The sequence below is a fragment of the Neopelma chrysocephalum genome, unplaced genomic scaffold (assembly GCF_003984885.1).
Source record: "Neopelma chrysocephalum unplaced genomic scaffold, ASM398488v2 Primary Assembly neopelma1_128, whole genome shotgun sequence".
NCBI classification, from domain to species: domain Eukaryota; kingdom Metazoa; phylum Chordata; class Aves; order Passeriformes; family Pipridae; genus Neopelma; species Neopelma chrysocephalum.
Window position 1 is genome coordinate 576,701 of NW_020897790.1, and position 19,244 is coordinate 595,944.

Below are 19,244 nucleotides of genomic sequence, written 5' to 3' on the forward strand. Positions count from 1 at the left end.
GATTAACCGTTTGCAACACTAGTTTAAAAGCTGCACCAGATTAAAGCCCTCCAATCCACAGAAGGCAACACTTTTCAACTAGTGACAACTACTTAATATAAGCAACTACTAAAGCTTTTCATACAGCAACTGTTAAAAAATAAACCCTCACTCAGCAATTTAGGGTTTGATACAAGGGTGCAAGCAGAGGTCAGGTGTTCATTTTGACACAGGCTTTTAGCAATCTGACATTGGAGGAATGTGACCAGAAGCACCTTCGCACAATTTTCCAAACCTGGAAATGCTCTCTGTAAACTCCTTTCCCCTCTCTGACACCCTTGCTGAGCCCCCCCCGAGGTACAGCTGCAGCTGTATCATGCTCCCATGGATTAGCCTTATGCAAGCGATTCCAGGATGGACTCGGGTAAGGGCTCCGGGGTTAAACCTGTACGGGACACGAGGACTTACCCGCAGCTTCAAGTAAAGCTTCTAATCTTGCCTGGGTTTCGGGATCTACTGTTCTCAGGTCAGCACCATCAGCAGTACTCGACAACAGCAATTTGGAAGCTGTTTCCAACATGGGGTTTTCGAGGTCATCCTGATCCAAGATAAATGATTCCACCTGGAAAGTAACAGATTTGGTTTAAGAGTGATATAACTGACCAAAATAGACCTAATTATCATTTAAGCATTTGCTTTTTAGGTACTTTGTTGGCCTCAGCTATCTCACTTCAAGTCTGATGCCTCCTAATGCAACATCCAAAGAAAACAACCAAAAGGACCAGCAGCACTTTCCACGTATCATCAGCTCCAACGCAACACACAAGAGCTTCACAGACTCTTGCTCAAGAAAACCCTGATTTAAAACTTTGTCTACAGAACGTGCAACCCATTATATCTGCCTTTTTCGGAAAACAGACGCTGAGTGGTCCAAGTTCTTCTCAAGATTCCACTTCCCTGTGCCCTCCATTTGTTGTGAAACACGTAGAAATTAAGGAAGAGAGGGGTATATTAGAGAGCAAAGCCCCTAATATCCAGTTGTGTTGCCTGCCTGTCAGAGGAGGCAAGCAGTTTAGAGAAGATTCTTCTCTAAGAGTTCCACAAACGCACTCTAAAGCCTGTGAAGTAGTCATTGTAACATTTATTAAATTATAAAGACCTAGCTTAATCACCCCTCTATAAACTCAACAGCTTCCAGAATTCCCAGTTTCAAACCCCAAAAGAATTAAAAAATGAAAGCCAGTCATAATCCAAAATCACAATCAATCCAAACCCCACTCTGCCTGATAGACAAACCACATGGGTCAGCCGCCCCTACAACTGATTACACTTCAGTACCTCTGCATAAAAGCAGCGCTGTCTGTAGTACAGCAGCCATCTATTTCCACATGGAATACTGCTCATCGAGACAGAAATACAATTTCTTTTATTTCTTCAGCTTCATGTGTGTCTCTAAAGTTTCAAAGCAGTCCCATGAGCATCACAAGTTGAGATCCCTGCAGATAAATGCCCCAAGAATCCATCTGTGTGGGCAGATGAACCAGAGAAGCGAACGGTTCATCTCAGGCCTCCCAGAAGGTCTCTCCAGCCTCCCATCCATTCTCTTGTCACAAGGGCAGAGCTCAGACAACTTTGCCTTCTGCCTCCTGCTCAACACTTCCTAGTATGTGTTCAGCTTCAACCTTTTTCATTAAAGAAAACAGGCTGAGAACTACTCCCCAAATTTCTTTGTTTTATCTCAACGGCATCGCTGAGAAACAAAACCTCCGGTCAGCTCTTGGCAACACAAATACTCATCTCAAGGGCACCTCTGAAACCTCCCTTTGCTGCTCTGCAGCCTCTCTGCCCTCCTCCGCCTCCTCCAAACCTGGGAACATGGAGCTGAAGGGGAGGACTTCCAGTTTCAGATCCCAGTGGCTCTGATGCCAACAGTGGGACAGTCCTGCAGCATTCCTCGTTGCTCCTCGGTACTACTTTTTCCAAGCGATACCCACACAGGCTGCTCTTTCCAGTTTGGCAAACTGGTGAGGGCAATTCCCAGTTTCCTGCCCGGTCCTAAGAACTTTCCATTGCTGCCTCACCAAGGTCCTTCGCCCATCACTGCTCCCTGCACCTACACCACCAATTTGAGGCCAGTTTTGGTTCATCTGAGGACTCGCCATTTGTCTCCTTGCAGAGGACAGGCTGCTGCAGCAAGGGAGAGGAACCGCTGCATTGCTCGGGAGCCAAGTGACAGATTTCACCACTGGAAAGGCGAACCCGGAGCCGTCGGAAGGATTCTTGGCTCACCCAACTCAAGCAAAATCCCAACTGCTCAGACTTACTGAAAAAAACCTCCTCCCAGCGAGATAGTGAACAGCTGGTCGTGGTTCTTCCTAACACTATGAAATATTTGCTAAGAACGAAGTCAAAATAGAAAAATGTCTCTCCCCCACTCACATCCTCTCCCCAAAATTAGGTCTTTTATGCAGTTTAAGTTTCAAACGGAAAAATCTTCCAATCCTCCTTCCAGCTAAGAATATGAACGTGGTGTGATTAAAAATAAACAACCCAAGGAGAATGGGGAGAAGCAGCAATCCACCCACAAACAACACAGCACCAAGACACCCACGAGGGACCAGGAGAAAACCTCCTTCTGAGAAAGTTTCGAAAAGGTTTGTATTATGTGCTGCCATTTAAACCATTTCAGAACAACATCAGGACATTCATTTACTGAAAAAAACATTTTAGACTACTTTATAGTATTAAATATAGATTAAAAATCTTTCCAAGGTAGAAGAGATACACCTTCAACCTGCAGCTTTCAGATTTCTCACCCAGTGTCCAGTTACACTCCCCTGTAGTCTCAAAGTTGCCATTTAGATTCAGAGTTTCCTTACAGTTACAGTTTTGTCTGTATCAAATACCATACAGGGGATAGAGATAAAAGACTCAGTGTCTAACAGTGGGGGAACACAACTGTGTTTTGGTAGAAAACTCCTCTTTGGTTTCTCAGAAAATCCTGCCTTCTCCACAGAAGCTACAGACTGAAGACAAAGCATTTCCATGTACCAAGCCAAGTAAACAGACATTTCCTTTAAAGGGCTTCAGATGTATTTTATTTCCCCTAACTAAAAAAAAAAAGTGTAGAATAGCACACAAATGCTCCACCTCACATATCAGAATGTTTCATCTGCGTTCTCCGTCAGTATTCCTCCGATCCAACAATGCTCTGACATAACCCAATTGTTCAGACAGGCCCCAACACAAGCCCTTTTACAAGACTTCTCCTCCTCTCTCATCCTGCAAAAAAAATAAAATCTCGTGTTCTGTACTTGCATAAGTTTAATTGGTTCATAATCATGTCTAGTGTACTTGATGCTTCCACAATCAAACAGACCAAAATTCCCAAATATCTGAGATGCTCTCAAACAGGACTCATGTCTGTACACCCTGAAGACAGCCCTGTAAGATGTCAATAATTTTATACTTTGACTGCCAAACACAAAATACTGAACATGCCTTTTAAGAAATGCCCAGTTAGGACACAAAGACAAAGCACAACTGAGCTGCTCTGACACGGCTCTTGCCACCATAGAGTGCTCAATCCAACAGAGACAGAGCTGAGTTCTTGATGCTAACTCCACCTTCAGCCAGTCACAGAAAACTGCCATCAGCACAGATCCCACCGTGGACACAAGTCCATACAGAAGCTTCCACATCATCTCACAGAGATGTGAACTGAGGTCAAACAAGAATCTTCCTCCCATAGTTTCCCTCACAGTATAAAACCCAACAAAACCCCAAATAACTACACACACAGAAAAAAAAAAAAAACAGAAACAAACCCAAAAAATAAAAACATCCATGCATTAAGGGCTTGAAGAAAAGCTTTGAGTTACCTATTGATTCCAAATTTATTACTTATAAGGCTAAACATGGATTAGCATTTTCCCAATTTTACATCACACCAGGAAGGGAGGAGGGAAGAAACATTCCACCTACAAACAACTGTCTCTTCACATCGGAGATAGAAACCCAGCACCCAACACCAAACAGCTCCTCTAGAACCACACCATCAACTAAGCTACCACCCTAGGCAAGTCTCCTAAATACCAAAATGGGTATACAATGCCTAAATTAACATAACAAGCTTAAAATGACAGCAACTCTAATCTTATTATCAGGAGAAGAACCCGCCACCATTACCACAGAGCTTTATGATGAGCTGAACTTTATCGATAGGACAGAACAATAAAATCACCTCTTTCACATGTCCTGTATGACTAATGGCAGAAGACACTTGGTTTCCAGCACCCACCACCCTCACTTCAAATGCCACAAGCCCATTATTTATCCACCTAATAAATACATGGCTCTGCTCATTAATTAACAGAGCATCTCTAGCATCAGGTTATCGCCAAGTTATAGCTCAATCACAGCTGTGCTATAAGGACAACCCAGAGCCATTAAGAAAAGGTTGTAAAAAGTCATTTTCTGCTTCCTATCTCAGGTCCCCTGCCTGATTCCAAGTGCCCGTTTTGCCAATCCCATTCCCTGCTCCTTCTCCTTCAGGCCATCCTGCAGGCACACAGTATTGCTGTGCTCCTGCTCTCCAGCATTTAGCCAGGAACGAACACAGAGCAATCACTCAAGACCCCACATCACATACAAACTACATACAAACTCCACAAACTAAAATAACATGGCTGTAACATGTGCAGAGGAGCAAAGAGTTGCTTAAATGGTACATCTGGGCACACAGTGTCATGGCCCAGCCCAAACACTTGCTCAGGAGACCCTGAAAGGCACCTCTGGCCAAACATCCAGTGACATCTCCCTGGATTTTGGCCATGTGTAATAAGAAAACAGACAATATAATATTTCTCTGTCTGGAAGACATGCTCCAAAGCAGCACTAAGCAGTTCTTGAGGCAGCAGCACGGCAGCAGAGCACTGCAGTGAGGTGTCTGGCACTCAGGCTCACAACAGCTCTCCACAGGCTGGGAAATAGCAACTCGGGCTCATTAACATGACAGGATTTATTTTTTAACCTTCAGTGTTTTTAACATACAACAACAGCATCTGAAACCCGACTGGGATGAACCATAGTAGCCTAGACAAGTATTTTAAAAGAAAAAAAAAACCTGCCTTTTATGAAAATTTTTTTTCTCTGCAGGTTTTGTCCTCATTCCTGGGGCTGGTCCCTATTTTTCAGGTTTACAATCCAACAAAGCTTTTCTCAGATGACTCCCATAACTTCTGCCTTATATTAGGCACTGAATACAACATAGAATTTGCTAAATTTTTACCTTGGCACTCGGGTCTTTGGTGTTTGACACCCACAGGGTGCCATGTGGATCCTATAAGCACCAGTACAAAGCCTTTCCAAAGAACCTTGTGGACAAGGAACAGCCAGTGGCTATTGCCAGGTAGCAAACTGCACCCCCCAAACAAACCTTACTTGACACTGCTTTTGGATTAGTTCTTCACGAGGTACTTACTCACTGCCAATCAGCAAGGGCTGCAACAGTCGACTTTTCCCAGCTCCCAAATTTTTGTAGAGCAGCAAAAAGTTTTTGAAGACATGAAATTTAATAAGGATTTTTGAGGCCATCAGGTGTTGCAAAGCCACCTTCAGAACAAAACCACCACCACTGCCAGGTCAGTTATATATAAACTATATATATATAAACTTCAGCCCTACTACGCTGACTTTAGTCCCACTCCAGATTCTTCCCTTACTCAGCTAGAAGTGACTCCCTTAGGGCGAGCAGCTTTAATCCTGCTTTCCATGAGGAACTCCTCATGCCTGACCCCCAGCCACACTGCTTCCCCTGGCGCTCCAGCAGCTCCTGTCCAAGATAATCTCAGCTTTCACTCCGGAACAGTTTTAGCTCTCACACCTCCAAGACACCGCACCAAAAAAACCCCCCTACATATATATCTCTCTCAGCCTTTCATACAACTTTGATGAGCATTTCTTTACAACAACATTTTTCGCTGTTCACTCCAGGAATGCACCCTATGACTCTGCTTCCCCCAGAAATAGCCATGTTTATACCATTATCCTGCAACTGGAACACACAGGAGGAAATAAAATCCCTTCCCAGTGCAAGAACAAAGTCCAGCTCTGACTGGTAACTAACTAAGCTCCTTTTGCACAACACTGGTAGGTATTTTTAATGTCTTATATCTAACCATTTGATGCACATCAAGGGATTCCTGAGGCAAGAGTGGATTAGAAGAGAGAGATGATATATTTGGAACGTGGCAAACCGGGTCAAGTATTTTTCACCTCAGGATCCAAAACCCAACAGGCAAATAAGCAACCCAGAACCTGCAAATTGTGATGTATAATACACCATACTGAAGCAGGAACTTCATGCCTGCTCTCCCTCACCCTGTTGCCTTTAAGCCCCCAGAATATCACCTCTGATGCTTTCAAAATACATAAACCCATCTCAGTCTCAAGACAGCTCAGCAGAAAAAATACTCTGATTTGAAACATCAACACAGAGAAATCAACTTAACGTGTCTTCAAATAAAACAGTGGGGACGTATTTGAGCTTTCTCAAACTAAATATTAAGGCAAAGTCTATGGCTCTGCCTTTTCACCTACATGTTTCCAGGTGAAATTACCACTTAGCTACACAGGTTTCAAGGCATTTTAAGATGCAGATCTTCACAGCATTAATAATGTATTATAGAAAAAATTCCATCCAAGCTTTCCTGAAGCCAAGGCTCTGGCAGTGCCTGCTATTTCTGTGGATCAAACCAGAGCGTCACTACCAGCCAATTTAGATGACATAGCTCTGAAGTGAAAGAGATGGTTTCCTGGCTCCTTAAGACACCATTTTCTTTATCTAAAGATCAGCTCCCTGGTCACTGCAAGGGAAAGCAGACAGGGAAGTCAAGTGCAGCAGATGATCCTGCCCACTCTATTTCAGCCTTGCAGCTTTGGTGGGTTTTCCTCCAATCTATTTTCCATGAGGAACAAGCTGTGTGGTTCTCACTTGCCCTACCCCGCTACTACAGCAGCACTGTCAGCACAGACTCCGTCTGACAGCACCATCTCTTCCCTGCACAGGGAGGATCACTCCCATTTATCTGGGATGCACAATCACAGCTGTTGTCTTCCAAACGTGGACTGACCCTCCCCAAACCAAAACGCCTCGTTCAGCAGAAATCTGAAGTCTGGCAGCTGGAACATCTCAACAGTATCTTCTTTCATTTTATTCCTTCAACTATACAGTCCATTTCTCTCGCTGCTGCCAAAAAAAATACCAAGGGGGAGGGAGGTGAGAAGAGTAACAGTCCTTGCTGCTGAAATGGCATAACAGAGTCCCCAGGCTGGCACCAGCGGAGTCTCTGCTGCAGGGACACCTGCATTAGGACTGCAGTGTGCTTCTGATGACGAGACAGGTGCTGAGGCATTCACAGGAAAATTCCCTCTCTCCTCCGCACGCTGCATCCCCAGCAGCGCACACAGCCAGGAAAACAGAGGCAGGCAGGCTGAAAGCTGTGCCTGTGAGAAGGCTGGGAAACTACAAGGAATAATATTCTTTTTTTTCCGTCTCGAATCCTAATTCCAAGCACTTGGCACGCTTTCACATTAAGCAAATTCATGCATTAGCTGGTATTCAGCTGCAACCATTCGTGCGAGACAAATGTCATGCCAATGTAAAAATAACAACACCTCGCCTCACCATTGTTTTAAGTTCCCTGCCCCAATTTCACATTCATGGGGGGGGGGAATATACACATTTTAGTCTCTGACATGAATAATGAGATATAAAAATCACAACTAAAAAACCCATTGAAACACATACTCATGCTTCTGAAAGCTCAGCTTCAGACAACACTGTTAACTCAAAAATAAAAAGCTGCCACATTTCTGATCCAACTCCCTGAACACAGGTTTGCACCTTCACTCTCCCTCCAAACCCCACGAAAGCTGAACTTTTGAGAGAAACCATCTCTTCTGGAGGGGGCTTGGAAAGAAGTGACCACAAAGCAAAGCTCTGACAGTGTATAAATAACTCCTACACAACTATATATATCAGCCAAGACGTGGTGTTGTACCTCAGAGTCACAGACAAACGGGTAACACCTTTATTAAGGGCTGTTCCCACGCTGGTGCAGAACCAAAATGGAAACTGCTCTCTGCAAAATACCCCTGACAACTGAGGGATACTAAAGGGACAGCTTGAGCCTGTGCAGGCAGCTTTTGCCACCCTTAGCAAGTCACCTGTCACATCTTCCTCACTGCTGAGTCTCTTTAGCAGAGACAAAGCAAAGGGAGCACAGAACCACGAAGGAGGAGATGGTCCAACTGAGCTTCCCAGAATCACCTCCTCCCTTCGTTGCCAAAATCCTCCAGTGTCACACCTGAACAGCAATTGCAGCCCCCCAAGACCTCTCAAGTACCTGAGTTAAGCATCACTTAAGCTACTTACCAAGTTACTTATAGGGCCACTAAACTAGAGTCTCCTCACCACAGGTGTGAAAAGCTTAGGGGGGTTACACTTCCTCTGATCCCCCAGGCTGTGCCATGGGCTTGGTAATCAGAGCTACAGAAACGGCATTTTAGAGTTTTCCTCAAGGACAGCTCAAGGACTCTCAACCTTCCCGGACAAACACACCCCGAGGACCCACCACCACAGACTCAGACAGATCCTCACTCATGACACAGCCAGCTCTGACAGATCCAGCAGTAAGAACTAAGGACTGTAAAGAACACAAGGAGTACAGAACACCGTTGCTGTATGAAGTTGTTCCAGTTTTGTCATTCAATATGTAAAAGCTGGAAAGCACATTAGGCATGACTCTGCTCCTAACAGAAGATTCTGGGCATCCACCTGGAGCACACCTCAGTCACAGCAACACCAGCATCTCCAGACGGCGAGGGCACTGCTAAAAAGGGACTGAGGAGTCCTGCTGTGCACTGTTACATCCTATTCCTCACTGCCCTACTTTCAAGGGACTAATTATTCTCTTAAGCCTTGTTTAAGGAAGGTGAGCTCCCAAGAAAGAGAAAATCCTTCTCTAACAGTTGATCACGTTCCTTTTCCACCGGACTCACCTTTTGCCTTGACTGTATATTCCAAGGATAGATTTAATTAATTCTCAGTACAAGCACTTCTAAGCCTGCAGTGAAGCACCTTGCTGCACTGACAGATCCACAGCGACTGACTTGGATCCTTGGAGCATCTTCCTGTAAAGTGACAACTAAGCCAAGGGTGAAGACCTAAAAGAAACCCCCCAAAACCCTGCGCTGTTAAAAGCACAAATGCATTGTTTCTGTGCTATCTCTACAGGAGCCAAGGTTGAAATCCCAATGATAATCTATCATCTTTATTACTGATTAACTTCAGGAGGCTTGTCTACACATTTGTTGCCTGTGGAGTCTTCAAGGAGAAGCACCTTGAGCTTTCTTTTCACAGCTCAATAAGCAGCCATTTCTCTGTCACTCTCAGCCTTTGTTGTAACACATCAAGACCCTTCACTAATCCTTCCAGAAGGGAGTTTACAGCAGCTTTGCACCACTAAAGGTGGCCCAACTTCTCCCAAATGCTTTTTCCTGGAATATTTTTCCCTTCTTTGCTTTCCCTGGCCCGACACACAGTGTCGAAGTTTCAGCTCAGAGCTGTGCACACCCATCCATTTCCAGTCGAAACAAGTTGTTTTTCTAAGGACTGCAGCTCAGCCCAGCTGAACAATGTGAACACGACATCTCAACTTGGTTGTGGACAAAGGCAGCAGCACTAAAGCCCTGGGCAGAGAGCTGTGGGGCCTTGCCCTCCCCCAGATTTCCTCACAGGGAGCTGCGGTGTCCATGCGGGAGCAGCTCCGACCCCAACGCGTGCTCGCTCCTCGCAGCACAGCCAGCCCTCACATGACCCAGAGCAGCTCCTCTGCTTGGGAGTCCATGCCAAGGAAGCTGCTGAACTTAGCAATCCACGCAGATCCAGAGGATTTATAGCTCATAGTGTCAGTCACAGGCAAGACCACCTCCCTACCCTTCAATCACAAATCACCTCTACCATTCCAAACACATTTCCCCCAAGGAAGCCTCCACATGGTGCATTTTCCCTGACAGAGTACGCTCCATTTCTAAGGTTAAGCAGAGACAAACCACGGATTTTCCCAGTCTTCACCAAGAGATGCTTTAGATTTTTACACTAAATGTGCCAGGAAGCATTTCACAGCCAGCACAGACTTTCAGCAATCAGCCTAGTCAGCTTGGCCACGTTCCTCCTGCGGCTGCAATGACTACAGCAGTGGGACAGCAGCTACAATTCCCACCAGGAGTATACTCCTGGGCCCTAACAGTTGGCAAATGACTTATTTCTCTCTGTTTCCCAACTCTGATCTAAAAGTCAAATCTGCCTCAAAACAGAGGGCAGCTCACATGCTCATTTACACCCCAAAGCTTCCCAGCAGAAGACAGACACATGTCCATTCCATGGAAGTTCTGACATGCAGACAAGCTACAAAGCCAACAGGAATTTCCTTCAACAATATCAGAAGGCAAATGATCCACGCTTGTCCACATATTTTCATCCCCAAACACAGATGCTGAGATATACAGACTGATAAGATCACAGGACAGGAGAAATAATGGGAACAGAAACAAAGGATTAAAAACCTTGTATTATGTCACAAGTTATTCTGATTCCTAATGCTCTCCTTTGACCTCCTTGTCTCTAGGAAACTCCTTGCCTTACCCAAAGGTTTCCAGATAACAGCTCTGTTTTTTTCTTGGAATGTAGCCCCCATGACAGGGTCTGTAGGAACCCACCAGCAGCACCCACAGCCACCCACCCAGCAGGACCAGCTGTCCTTGTCTCCGCAGAGATGAGGCTCCCACGCATTCCTGCCACAGGAAAAGGAGCCCACAGTGCCACCATTCCATGAAAATATGACCAACCTTTGTGAATCCAGCAGACACTTGAGAGGCTCTGTGCATCACACCAATTTACTGCTCAATTGGATCCAGGTTGCACACAAACCTGATGCTTCGGAGACTTCCCCTTCCCAACCACAAAGCCCCTCAGTTACCAGCAAAACTAAGGGAACTGATTTCCCTGCTGCACAAACAACTCCACCTTTACTGCTGTAGCAGCACCTCAAACACCTTCTCATGTCAAAAAACCACCTGGAGAGTTTTCCTCAGAATACTGAGGGAATGACCCAGCTGTGGTGCAACACATGCACCTCACTGCACCTCCCAGCCCTCTCCACCACCTTGCTGGGAAGGGCACAAATCAAAACAGAGTCCAAAATAGCAGCAGGGATTGAAGGAACCTTGCTGTGCTCTACAAAAAAGCACTGTCACACAGCCCCTCCCCAGCCCTCCCTGTCCCCTCCATGGCAGCACACTGTCTCTTTGCCTGTGCTCAGGAAAGTGGAGATCTACTCTGGAGGAAAAGACACGTCCCTGACAGACATCCATCTCTCCCACCACTGCAAGGAAGAAAAGCTGTTCTCCTCCCACTCCAGTCTGCCTGTTTTGCCCACTGTGTATAACCCATTCTCCCTCCAGAACCGTTTCTCTCCTCCAAGACAACACTGCAGAATAAAAGCCCTGAAAAACATTACTGCAAATGCACCTAAGCTGCCTATTTCTTCCTCAGTGTTCCTGCTAAAAGGAAACCCTCTCAGACTCTCAGTTCTGACCACTCTTGCCCATACTCTGCCATGTGCACTTCAGGCAGCAGTCACCCAAAGGACACACAGATTTACTCATTCACTCACTGTGGCTACTGAGCATAAAAGGCAGTGAGCGAGCGGCCTGAACTGCACACCACCAGTTGGGCTTGAAACAGAAATAGTTTAAAGCTGCCCACATGTTTTCTTACACAAATTTGGCAGGAAATCTTTCCCTTCTGTAAGTAGTTTTGGTCGGCTGCTCTTCACAACAGCAAGTGCTCTGCACTGAAGGATGAGGCAGCAGAAGGGAAGGAGGACATGTGGAGGAGGGACAGCATGAACACACAAACAGCTACTCTGTTCCAGTCCAACTCAGAATTCCCTCTGGCATGAATGAAACACTGACATGTGCACGGGCTTCTTCACAGCAATACAGTATCTACTGGGGGAGCAGATATGGAAAGCAAAAAGCAGCAATGTGAGAACAAATTTTTTTCTTCGAGCAATGCCATGTGTTGCTTGGCTTAATCACAGCTTTGCCTTCCCACCACCAGAGCAATTAGAGCATCAAGCCACTGACACAGCACCCCACGAGACAACTCCACCCCTCCCTTCACAGTCCCAACGCAAAACACTATTCCAGGGTCCGGAAGAACCAAAGAAATGTGGTTTCTTTGTCCCATAACTTGTCTTTCTTGATGGCAGGCGCCAGCTCCTTTACCCAAGCCATGCTACACTAAGTGACATGTGGACACTAAAACACATTAGAAACGAGAAAAAGTACATATTGCAGAGGAAATTATTGTTCCTGGAAGGATGGAGACGTCAAACATTTCTCTACTGATAAAAAAAAGATGGAGACTCGGCAGACACACGTTTTGTTTCCAGCGTGCCCAAAGTTGAAGTGAAATGGTCAGACTGTTTAGTTCATGCAGGCTTAGCTCCCATTCCCCTCACCTTAACTTCCCAAGGCAGGAAACAGCCAAGGCACCAGCAAAGCTGCTACTGCCCAAAATTCACCATCCAGTGGAGCCTGGAGACTCAAGAATGGTTCTGTAAGGAAAGTGTTTCAAATGAAGAACAGGAAAAGGGTTCATCCTAAGAAAACCAAATGCCAAGTGCCATTCAACTGCAGAGCAAGCTATAGAAATCCTTTTATTTTTTCCCCCTGTGCAGATGACAAGAATTTACTTGTATCCTGCCTCCAGAAGTTCTGCAGCCCACATTCAATTTAACCCACCAGGATCAGGGAGGGGACAGCAGAAACCAGAGGTCCTTAGAGGACATCTACATTTCTCCATGTAATTATCCTGCTGAAATAATTACTGTTAGTAATAATTGCTGGTATCTCTCATCACGCAGTATAACCAAGTCAAAGTATTATGTAGAGATATTTATAAAGTTAACCAAAAGCAGTTCAGGAGGATATGACTAGTTAGGTCAAGAGCTTTGACATTACCTCGAGTTATTCCCATTTAATTCACTGGTATTTCTTCCTGCCCTACAAAGTTCACTGGATAAACAGCTGTGCCACTGTCCCAAACCACAGACCACGCTGACACTGCCCAGAACTGAGCCCAACAAAGCAGTGCAATGAACCAGCTGAAACGGAACGTGGATTTCCTTCCCTTTTTTGGCATTTACAATGGAAGGATTTTTTCAATGAAGGAACCAGTATGGCCAAGTTCATCCTGCTTCTCTTCCAAAGAGAAGCAGGATGATAAAGTTACAGCAGGAGACAGTTGGATTCAGTATCTGATTAGAATTCCTATTGTTACCGCCTGGGGAACCGAGCACAGAAGGAATTATTTCTAATAATTTGGACTCATTTGGTTAAAATTCTGACAAGCCTGACAGTCACTGAATTCTTCCACCAATACAAACTACTGTTAAGCATACCTAATAAATGAATTATAATTTTTTTTTGCTCTATTTGGCACACCCAACTGAAAGCTGCTGCATATTGAACAGATTTGAACAGTTTTTACATATGGTAAATGAACAGACTTGTGAAGGTAGCTAAAGCAAGGCACAAGTATGACTAAATCCAAATGTATCTATTTTTCCCATCATATCAAAACCAGGCTCTATTAAAAAAAGTAAGTCAAGGTTTAAGGGCAATGAAAACAATTTAAGTGGAGTCCTTCCTTTTCACTGTTGGCTTCCCATGTTAGATATAAACATCACATGCCAAGTTCCTTCAAGTCACCATAATTTTGATGTCTAGTCTCCTCTTAATACTTCCAGTCACAGCTGTTCCACAAAGATATTTTCCTATATTTATTCCATGTTTACACGGGCATAAAGCAACAGAGAAGCACTATTTATACCAGGCAGTTCCCTGGGTTTCCTTCCCCCAGGATTTTGATGCTGAGGCAGTGCAACAGGTTGTTTTGAGTGTGGGTTACAGCTTCAGAGCATGTGACTTCCCATCAGTCAACACAGCCAGCAAATTCCAGCAAGGCAAAGATCTGAAGAGATTTCAGGCACATGCAGGAAAAAAGGAACCAGTACCTTAGCCATGAAAACAACCTTTTTTACACATTCCATGGAAGTTTAAAGACAGGATATATGGAGGGTGTAAAAAAGGGGGGAAAAAAGCTAAATAAATCCACCGGTCTGAAACACCTCTCTCAATTCTCTACATGTTTTTCATTAAGGACTCCATCTGAACAAACAGCTTAAAAGATGAAGAGCCTGGGTCCAAAGAGACCTTTGCAAATCACGTAGCCCACCCACTAGTCTAGGCCTTGGTTAAGCTTTCCCAATTAGCAAGGCCCTCCCTGGCAGACACAACCACTGAATAACACTGACCTTTCAGCAGCAGTTACCAAGTATGAAGTTGCTTTACTGCCTTAGAGGTTTCTCGCATAATAATTGCCTTTTCATATTACTGCACCAAGAACAAACCATTACTGAAAAAGATAAAGCAATAAAGCATAAATAACAAGAATGGTTCCAAATTATGCCATCAAGCTTGTATCCTCTTCCTGCAAGTCAAGGAGAAACAGCTTAAGACCCAGAGAAATTGCATCTCCCAGATTTTACTGCCCATTTTACTTGCCACACAAGGGAACCCAGCTCCTGCTCCCTGCCCTGCACAACAGTCTGATCAAATCAGCTGGGAGGGGATTTGTTTTTCTACAAGGTTCAACACATGCTTGTTCCAAGCCCTTTGCCTCACATCACAGCAAAAATGGGTAGACGAGGCTTTATGAGCAGAGCAGCTCCAAGGGACAGGGAATCAGTCAGGATATCCTATGACTGAAATCACCAGGGAACGCTGGAGCACATCAGTGGCTGATACCAACTTCATATGGGCAGATTCTTTAACAAGACAGGAAAACAGGTAAAAAGTAAACCAGACAAGATTACCAAGAGAAACTGTGAGAAAGAAAACAGGGAAAGGATTAGCCTGTTTAAGAGCTGGAACGTGGGAAAGCTACTAATGCCCAAATACTGCAATATAATGCTGATTTTAATCTTCAGACTAAGAGACTACAATGTTTATAAATATTAAAAGCCTTGGCCCGTTAAAGAAAAGAAAAATTGCATTGCAGAGGCCTCCCTGATCTCTGAACGGGCATTGTAGACATGACTCTGCTATTCCATGTTTGCTCTCCCTTCCATCGGTGTTCCATGGAGCAGTCAGGAAATACTCCCAATATCACAGCAACAAATGAAGACTTTTTTGGTCTGATTTCGTGTTTCAGCTCAAGGCAGGTGGAAGATATTTACCTTACACGACAAAGCTGAAGGACATAAAAGCAGTTAGTAAGGACACAAAGGAAGTGCCACGTATGGGCTTGTGCTGGACTCCACTCTGCCTCCCTAAAGCCAAGCACAAACCAGCTTTCAAAGAACCTGAAGGTCAGAGCACGTGGCTGCTCTCTTCAAAAGATAGCAAATATAAATCAAATCAACAGAGCAAATATAAATTTACCCCTCCACTGTCCTAAGCTTCCTAAGTGGGCTTCTGAGCTGGCAGCTCGAGTTCAGCACACAATAATGCAGACCACATCCTCATCTGTCAGGACAGAACCTATTCTCCCACCCCAGAAAATGTTTCTGTTGACTAACTCAAGCAGCAAAAGCACAACTACAGGTTTACACCCACTCTGAATACCATACGGACGTCTCCTGTAACATAATTATTCCTTCAGTGGCACACAAAAGCCAAAACCCGAAAGGTTACACTAACAAAAAAAGCCTTGTGTCAGTAAGGTCACACATCAACAAACAAGTTTGGCCAGGATCCAGGAGCAGAAGAACCGAGTGAACGGAAGCTGACTGCACATTTACCCCACGGTGCTGTGATTTTACTCAACTGTATTCCCACACAAAGCTTGCAATGCCAGAGCCAAGACAATGTTCACCTTCAGCTGAGAGCAGCAAAGCAGCTCCAGTTCCGCACCAAGTGCACCTTCTCTGAAGGTGGTCTGAGCTCAGGGTGGCCAGGACGCCGCATGAAATCCTCTGGGCTGGCAGCCATGCCTGCCTGAAGCTGCATTCAATTTGCCGAAGACTTAGTTCTGTTTCATCCCTCAGAAGGGATTTTGGCCCCAGAAGGACTCACACACCCCTTGCAGGAAGGACCTCAACAACATCTGAACCTCGGTCTCTGCGCTACCTCAACAGAACTGGCACTCTATAGAAAACACCTTTTTTCCCTGTTTTAAATTATAACCAACTTAGAGGGAAACCATTCTTGAAGATTTTGTGAAGAGGAAAGGTCTGATCACCCCCATTTTCACCACATACTATGTAATTCCTGGTATGTTCAATGCAACAGAGGTGACAGATCCTGCTGCACAAGCAAGAGCAGTTCTCTCAACCTTCACGTTGCTGTCTTGGAATGAGCACCAGAAACTGCTCCACAGGAGATAAAAAGCCCTGAAATGGGAAAATAAGACACACACCTTAAACACACTGCTCTAAGTTACAACAGAAAGAAGTTCTGAGGGAATGAAGCTGTATTTCTGGACACGTCCTGGAATGCAGGACAATTACTTTGCCTCCACTGATGTGCTAAGAAATTATGAACAGCTTCCACTGCTACCAGGGATTCATGGACTGATTCAACCAGTCATTCACACACAACCAAGGCCAGACAAGCCGTGCTTGATTCCTGAGGATGTTTTACCTGGATCCGGTTGGTCTTGTGACCAGGAAGAGAATGTGACGAAATTATCAAAAGCAAAGCTACCACAGCCACTCTGAGAAGCAAGACATAATTGCTCAAGTCACACAACAACCCCCAAATTCTGCTATACGGACAAAATTAACTTCCCAACTGCCTTCCCAAACAGGACTATTAATAAGCACCACGCACCTTATTAATTTGACATAGAATGAAGCTTCACATAACAATTGTGGTTAAAACAAAGAAAAAAAAAAGAAAAAGCTTTCAGTATGCAATGAGACAAGTGAAGTACAAGAAATATTTGTTTGGTGGCACAAAGCCCAGTTCACTCTTGCTCTTCCTACCTCCCCACACAACCCCAGCCACACAAACAGACACTGGTGGAAATGCCTTGCTCACACATCTGCGCTGGTTTCTTCAGCACAAAGTGAACAGCTGAGTTAATATTCTGGATGCAGTTATGTCAAACAATTCCAAGGGTCACACGGAAGTTAACACCAAGTATTCCCACTGATTGAAAATTTTAGAGCAACCTAAGTGTGGCTGCTAAGGGAAAAAGCCTACGAGCTAAGCATCACTGGGAGAACTGCTTCGTGTGAATTCTGACAGCAGTTAATAAGGCAGCAGCTTCTCGTTACAATAAAGAATACATGCAAATATTTTGACAAGTCATCTGGCAACGAAATCGTGTTTTTGCTTGCAAAACCTGAAAAACCACAGGAACAAGAAAAAGGCATTTCATAGAATCATAGAATGGTTTGGGTTGGAAGGGACCTTAAAGCTCATTTTAGTTACAACTCCCATGGGCAGGGACACCTCCCACTAGACCAGTTTGCTCCAAGCCCTGTCCAACCTGGCCTTGGACACTGCCAGGGATGGGGTGGCCACAGCTCCTCTGGGCAGCCTGTGCCAGTGAACACTTCTTTGAACTATTACAGTGAATATAACCTGGAATAGAGACCTGTGTCACTTGGAACATGAGTTTCACTTTATGATTTCTAGGCTGGCCTCTCCATTTGGCTGAAAGGGCATTTCCAACTCAGCCTCACAGGAAAGGATAATGTCATTTATTTCATAATAAATCACTGCTGCAGAGGGAGATCTGCTGCTGCAGAGGAAGCAAGAGCAGGCTATGCTTGAGACAACTGAAAATGCAGTAAGAGAAATTACATGGTGCAAAACCGTGCCCCTCTGCTCTGGTGAGACCCCACCTGCAGTGCTACATCCAGCTCTGGGGTCCCAGCACAGGAAGGACATGGACCTGTTGGAGTGAGCCCAGAGAAGGCCACCAAGATGATCAGAGGAATTGAGCAGCTCTGCTGTGAGGAAAGGCTGAGAGAATTAACACTGTTCAGCCTGGAAAAGGCTTCAGAGTGACATAACTGCGGTCTTCCAGTCCCTGAAGAAAACTTACAGGAATGATGGGGTTAGACTATTTACCAGGGCCTGGAGTGACAGGACAAGGGGAAACAGCTTCAAATTGAAAGAGAGGAGGTTTAGATTGAATATTAGGAAGGAATCCTTCCCTGTGAGGGTGGGGAGGCCCTGGTACAGGTTGCTCAGAGAAGCTCTGGCTGCCCCATCCCTGGAAGTGTCCAAGGCCAGGCTGAATGGGGCTTGAAGCAATCTGAGATAGTGGAAGTGTCCCTGCTCATGGCAGGGAGCTGGAACCAGATGACCTGGAAGGTCCCTTCCCACCCAAACCATTCCCTGATTCTGTGAGCCCACAAAAATGAAACACTGGCACAAATGAGGATTAAAAAGCGCGAGTTACGGCAGGCAGTGGCCGAAATCCCCGGTACCGTGCCCGCAATGTCACCGCCGGGGGTGCGCGCCCCGGAGCCCTCCCGGCCCCGTGCGGCCGCGCTCCCGCCCGGGCCCCAGCGAGCGCCGCAGCCCCAACGGCCGGGGGGCGGCCCCGGGCCCCCCCGCGCCGCCCGTGCCCCTTTGTTCGCGGCCCGGCCGTACCTCCAGGATGTCCTCCAGCACGTACGCCTCCATCGCGGCCGCCCCGCCTCAGCGCGCCGCCGCCATGCCCCGCCGCCCCCTCCCTCACGGCCGGGCCCCCCCCGCCGGCGGCACGGGAACAGGAAATGGACCGTTCCACCCCGTGCGCGCCCGGCGCATACCACCCGCGCGCGGGGGGGGCCGCGCTCCGCCCGGCCCCGCGCCGCTCCACAACGCCCGCCCCGCGCCCCTCCGCCGCGGGCACGGGGAAATGCACCGACAGACGTGGAGAACCCGAATGGAACCGGCGCCTTTTCACCTTTCTCACGGATCCTTTCACCTCCTTCCCCGCCGTGAACTCGCAGAAACCCCAGCCCTCGGATGAGGCAGATCCGTGCCGTGGCACATTTGTTTCTGTGCTGTGACCCGGCTTCCTATTACAGCAAAACCTAACCTAACCAACCTGCTTTTAAATGCTGCTCCATCAACTGCTGCGTTTCCAGCCGCCCCATCCTTTCCTCCTCTGCTGCTCCAGGGTGGCA

The 19,244-nt window shown here is 46.0% G+C and overlaps 1 protein-coding gene across 11 annotated transcripts in view; it reads right to left on the reverse strand.

Annotated features, from left to right (window-relative positions):
* ANKRD17 (ankyrin repeat domain 17) overlaps positions 1 to 18,816 on the reverse strand; it is a 52,808-nt gene extending 33,992 nt beyond the window's left edge. For 7 of the 11 annotated variants that reach the window (XM_027698432.1, XM_027698433.1, XM_027698431.1 and 4 more), the window contains exons 1-2: positions 1,318 to 1,398; positions 448 to 601 (exon numbers count right to left, since the gene is read on the reverse strand). In XM_027698432.1, the coding sequence (XP_027554233.1) occupies positions 448 to 601; positions 1,318 to 1,383 (220 nt within the window). In that variant the 5' untranslated portion in view covers positions 1,384 to 1,398. Of the gene's footprint in view, positions 1 to 447; positions 602 to 1,317; positions 1,399 to 3,129; positions 3,378 to 18,529; positions 18,549 to 18,723 lie in introns of those variants that run through there. The other 4 variants (XM_027698426.1, XM_027698424.1, XM_027698429.1 and 1 more) reach the window with 4 other exon arrangements.
* Between the last annotated feature and the right edge of the window lie 428 nt (positions 18,817 to 19,244).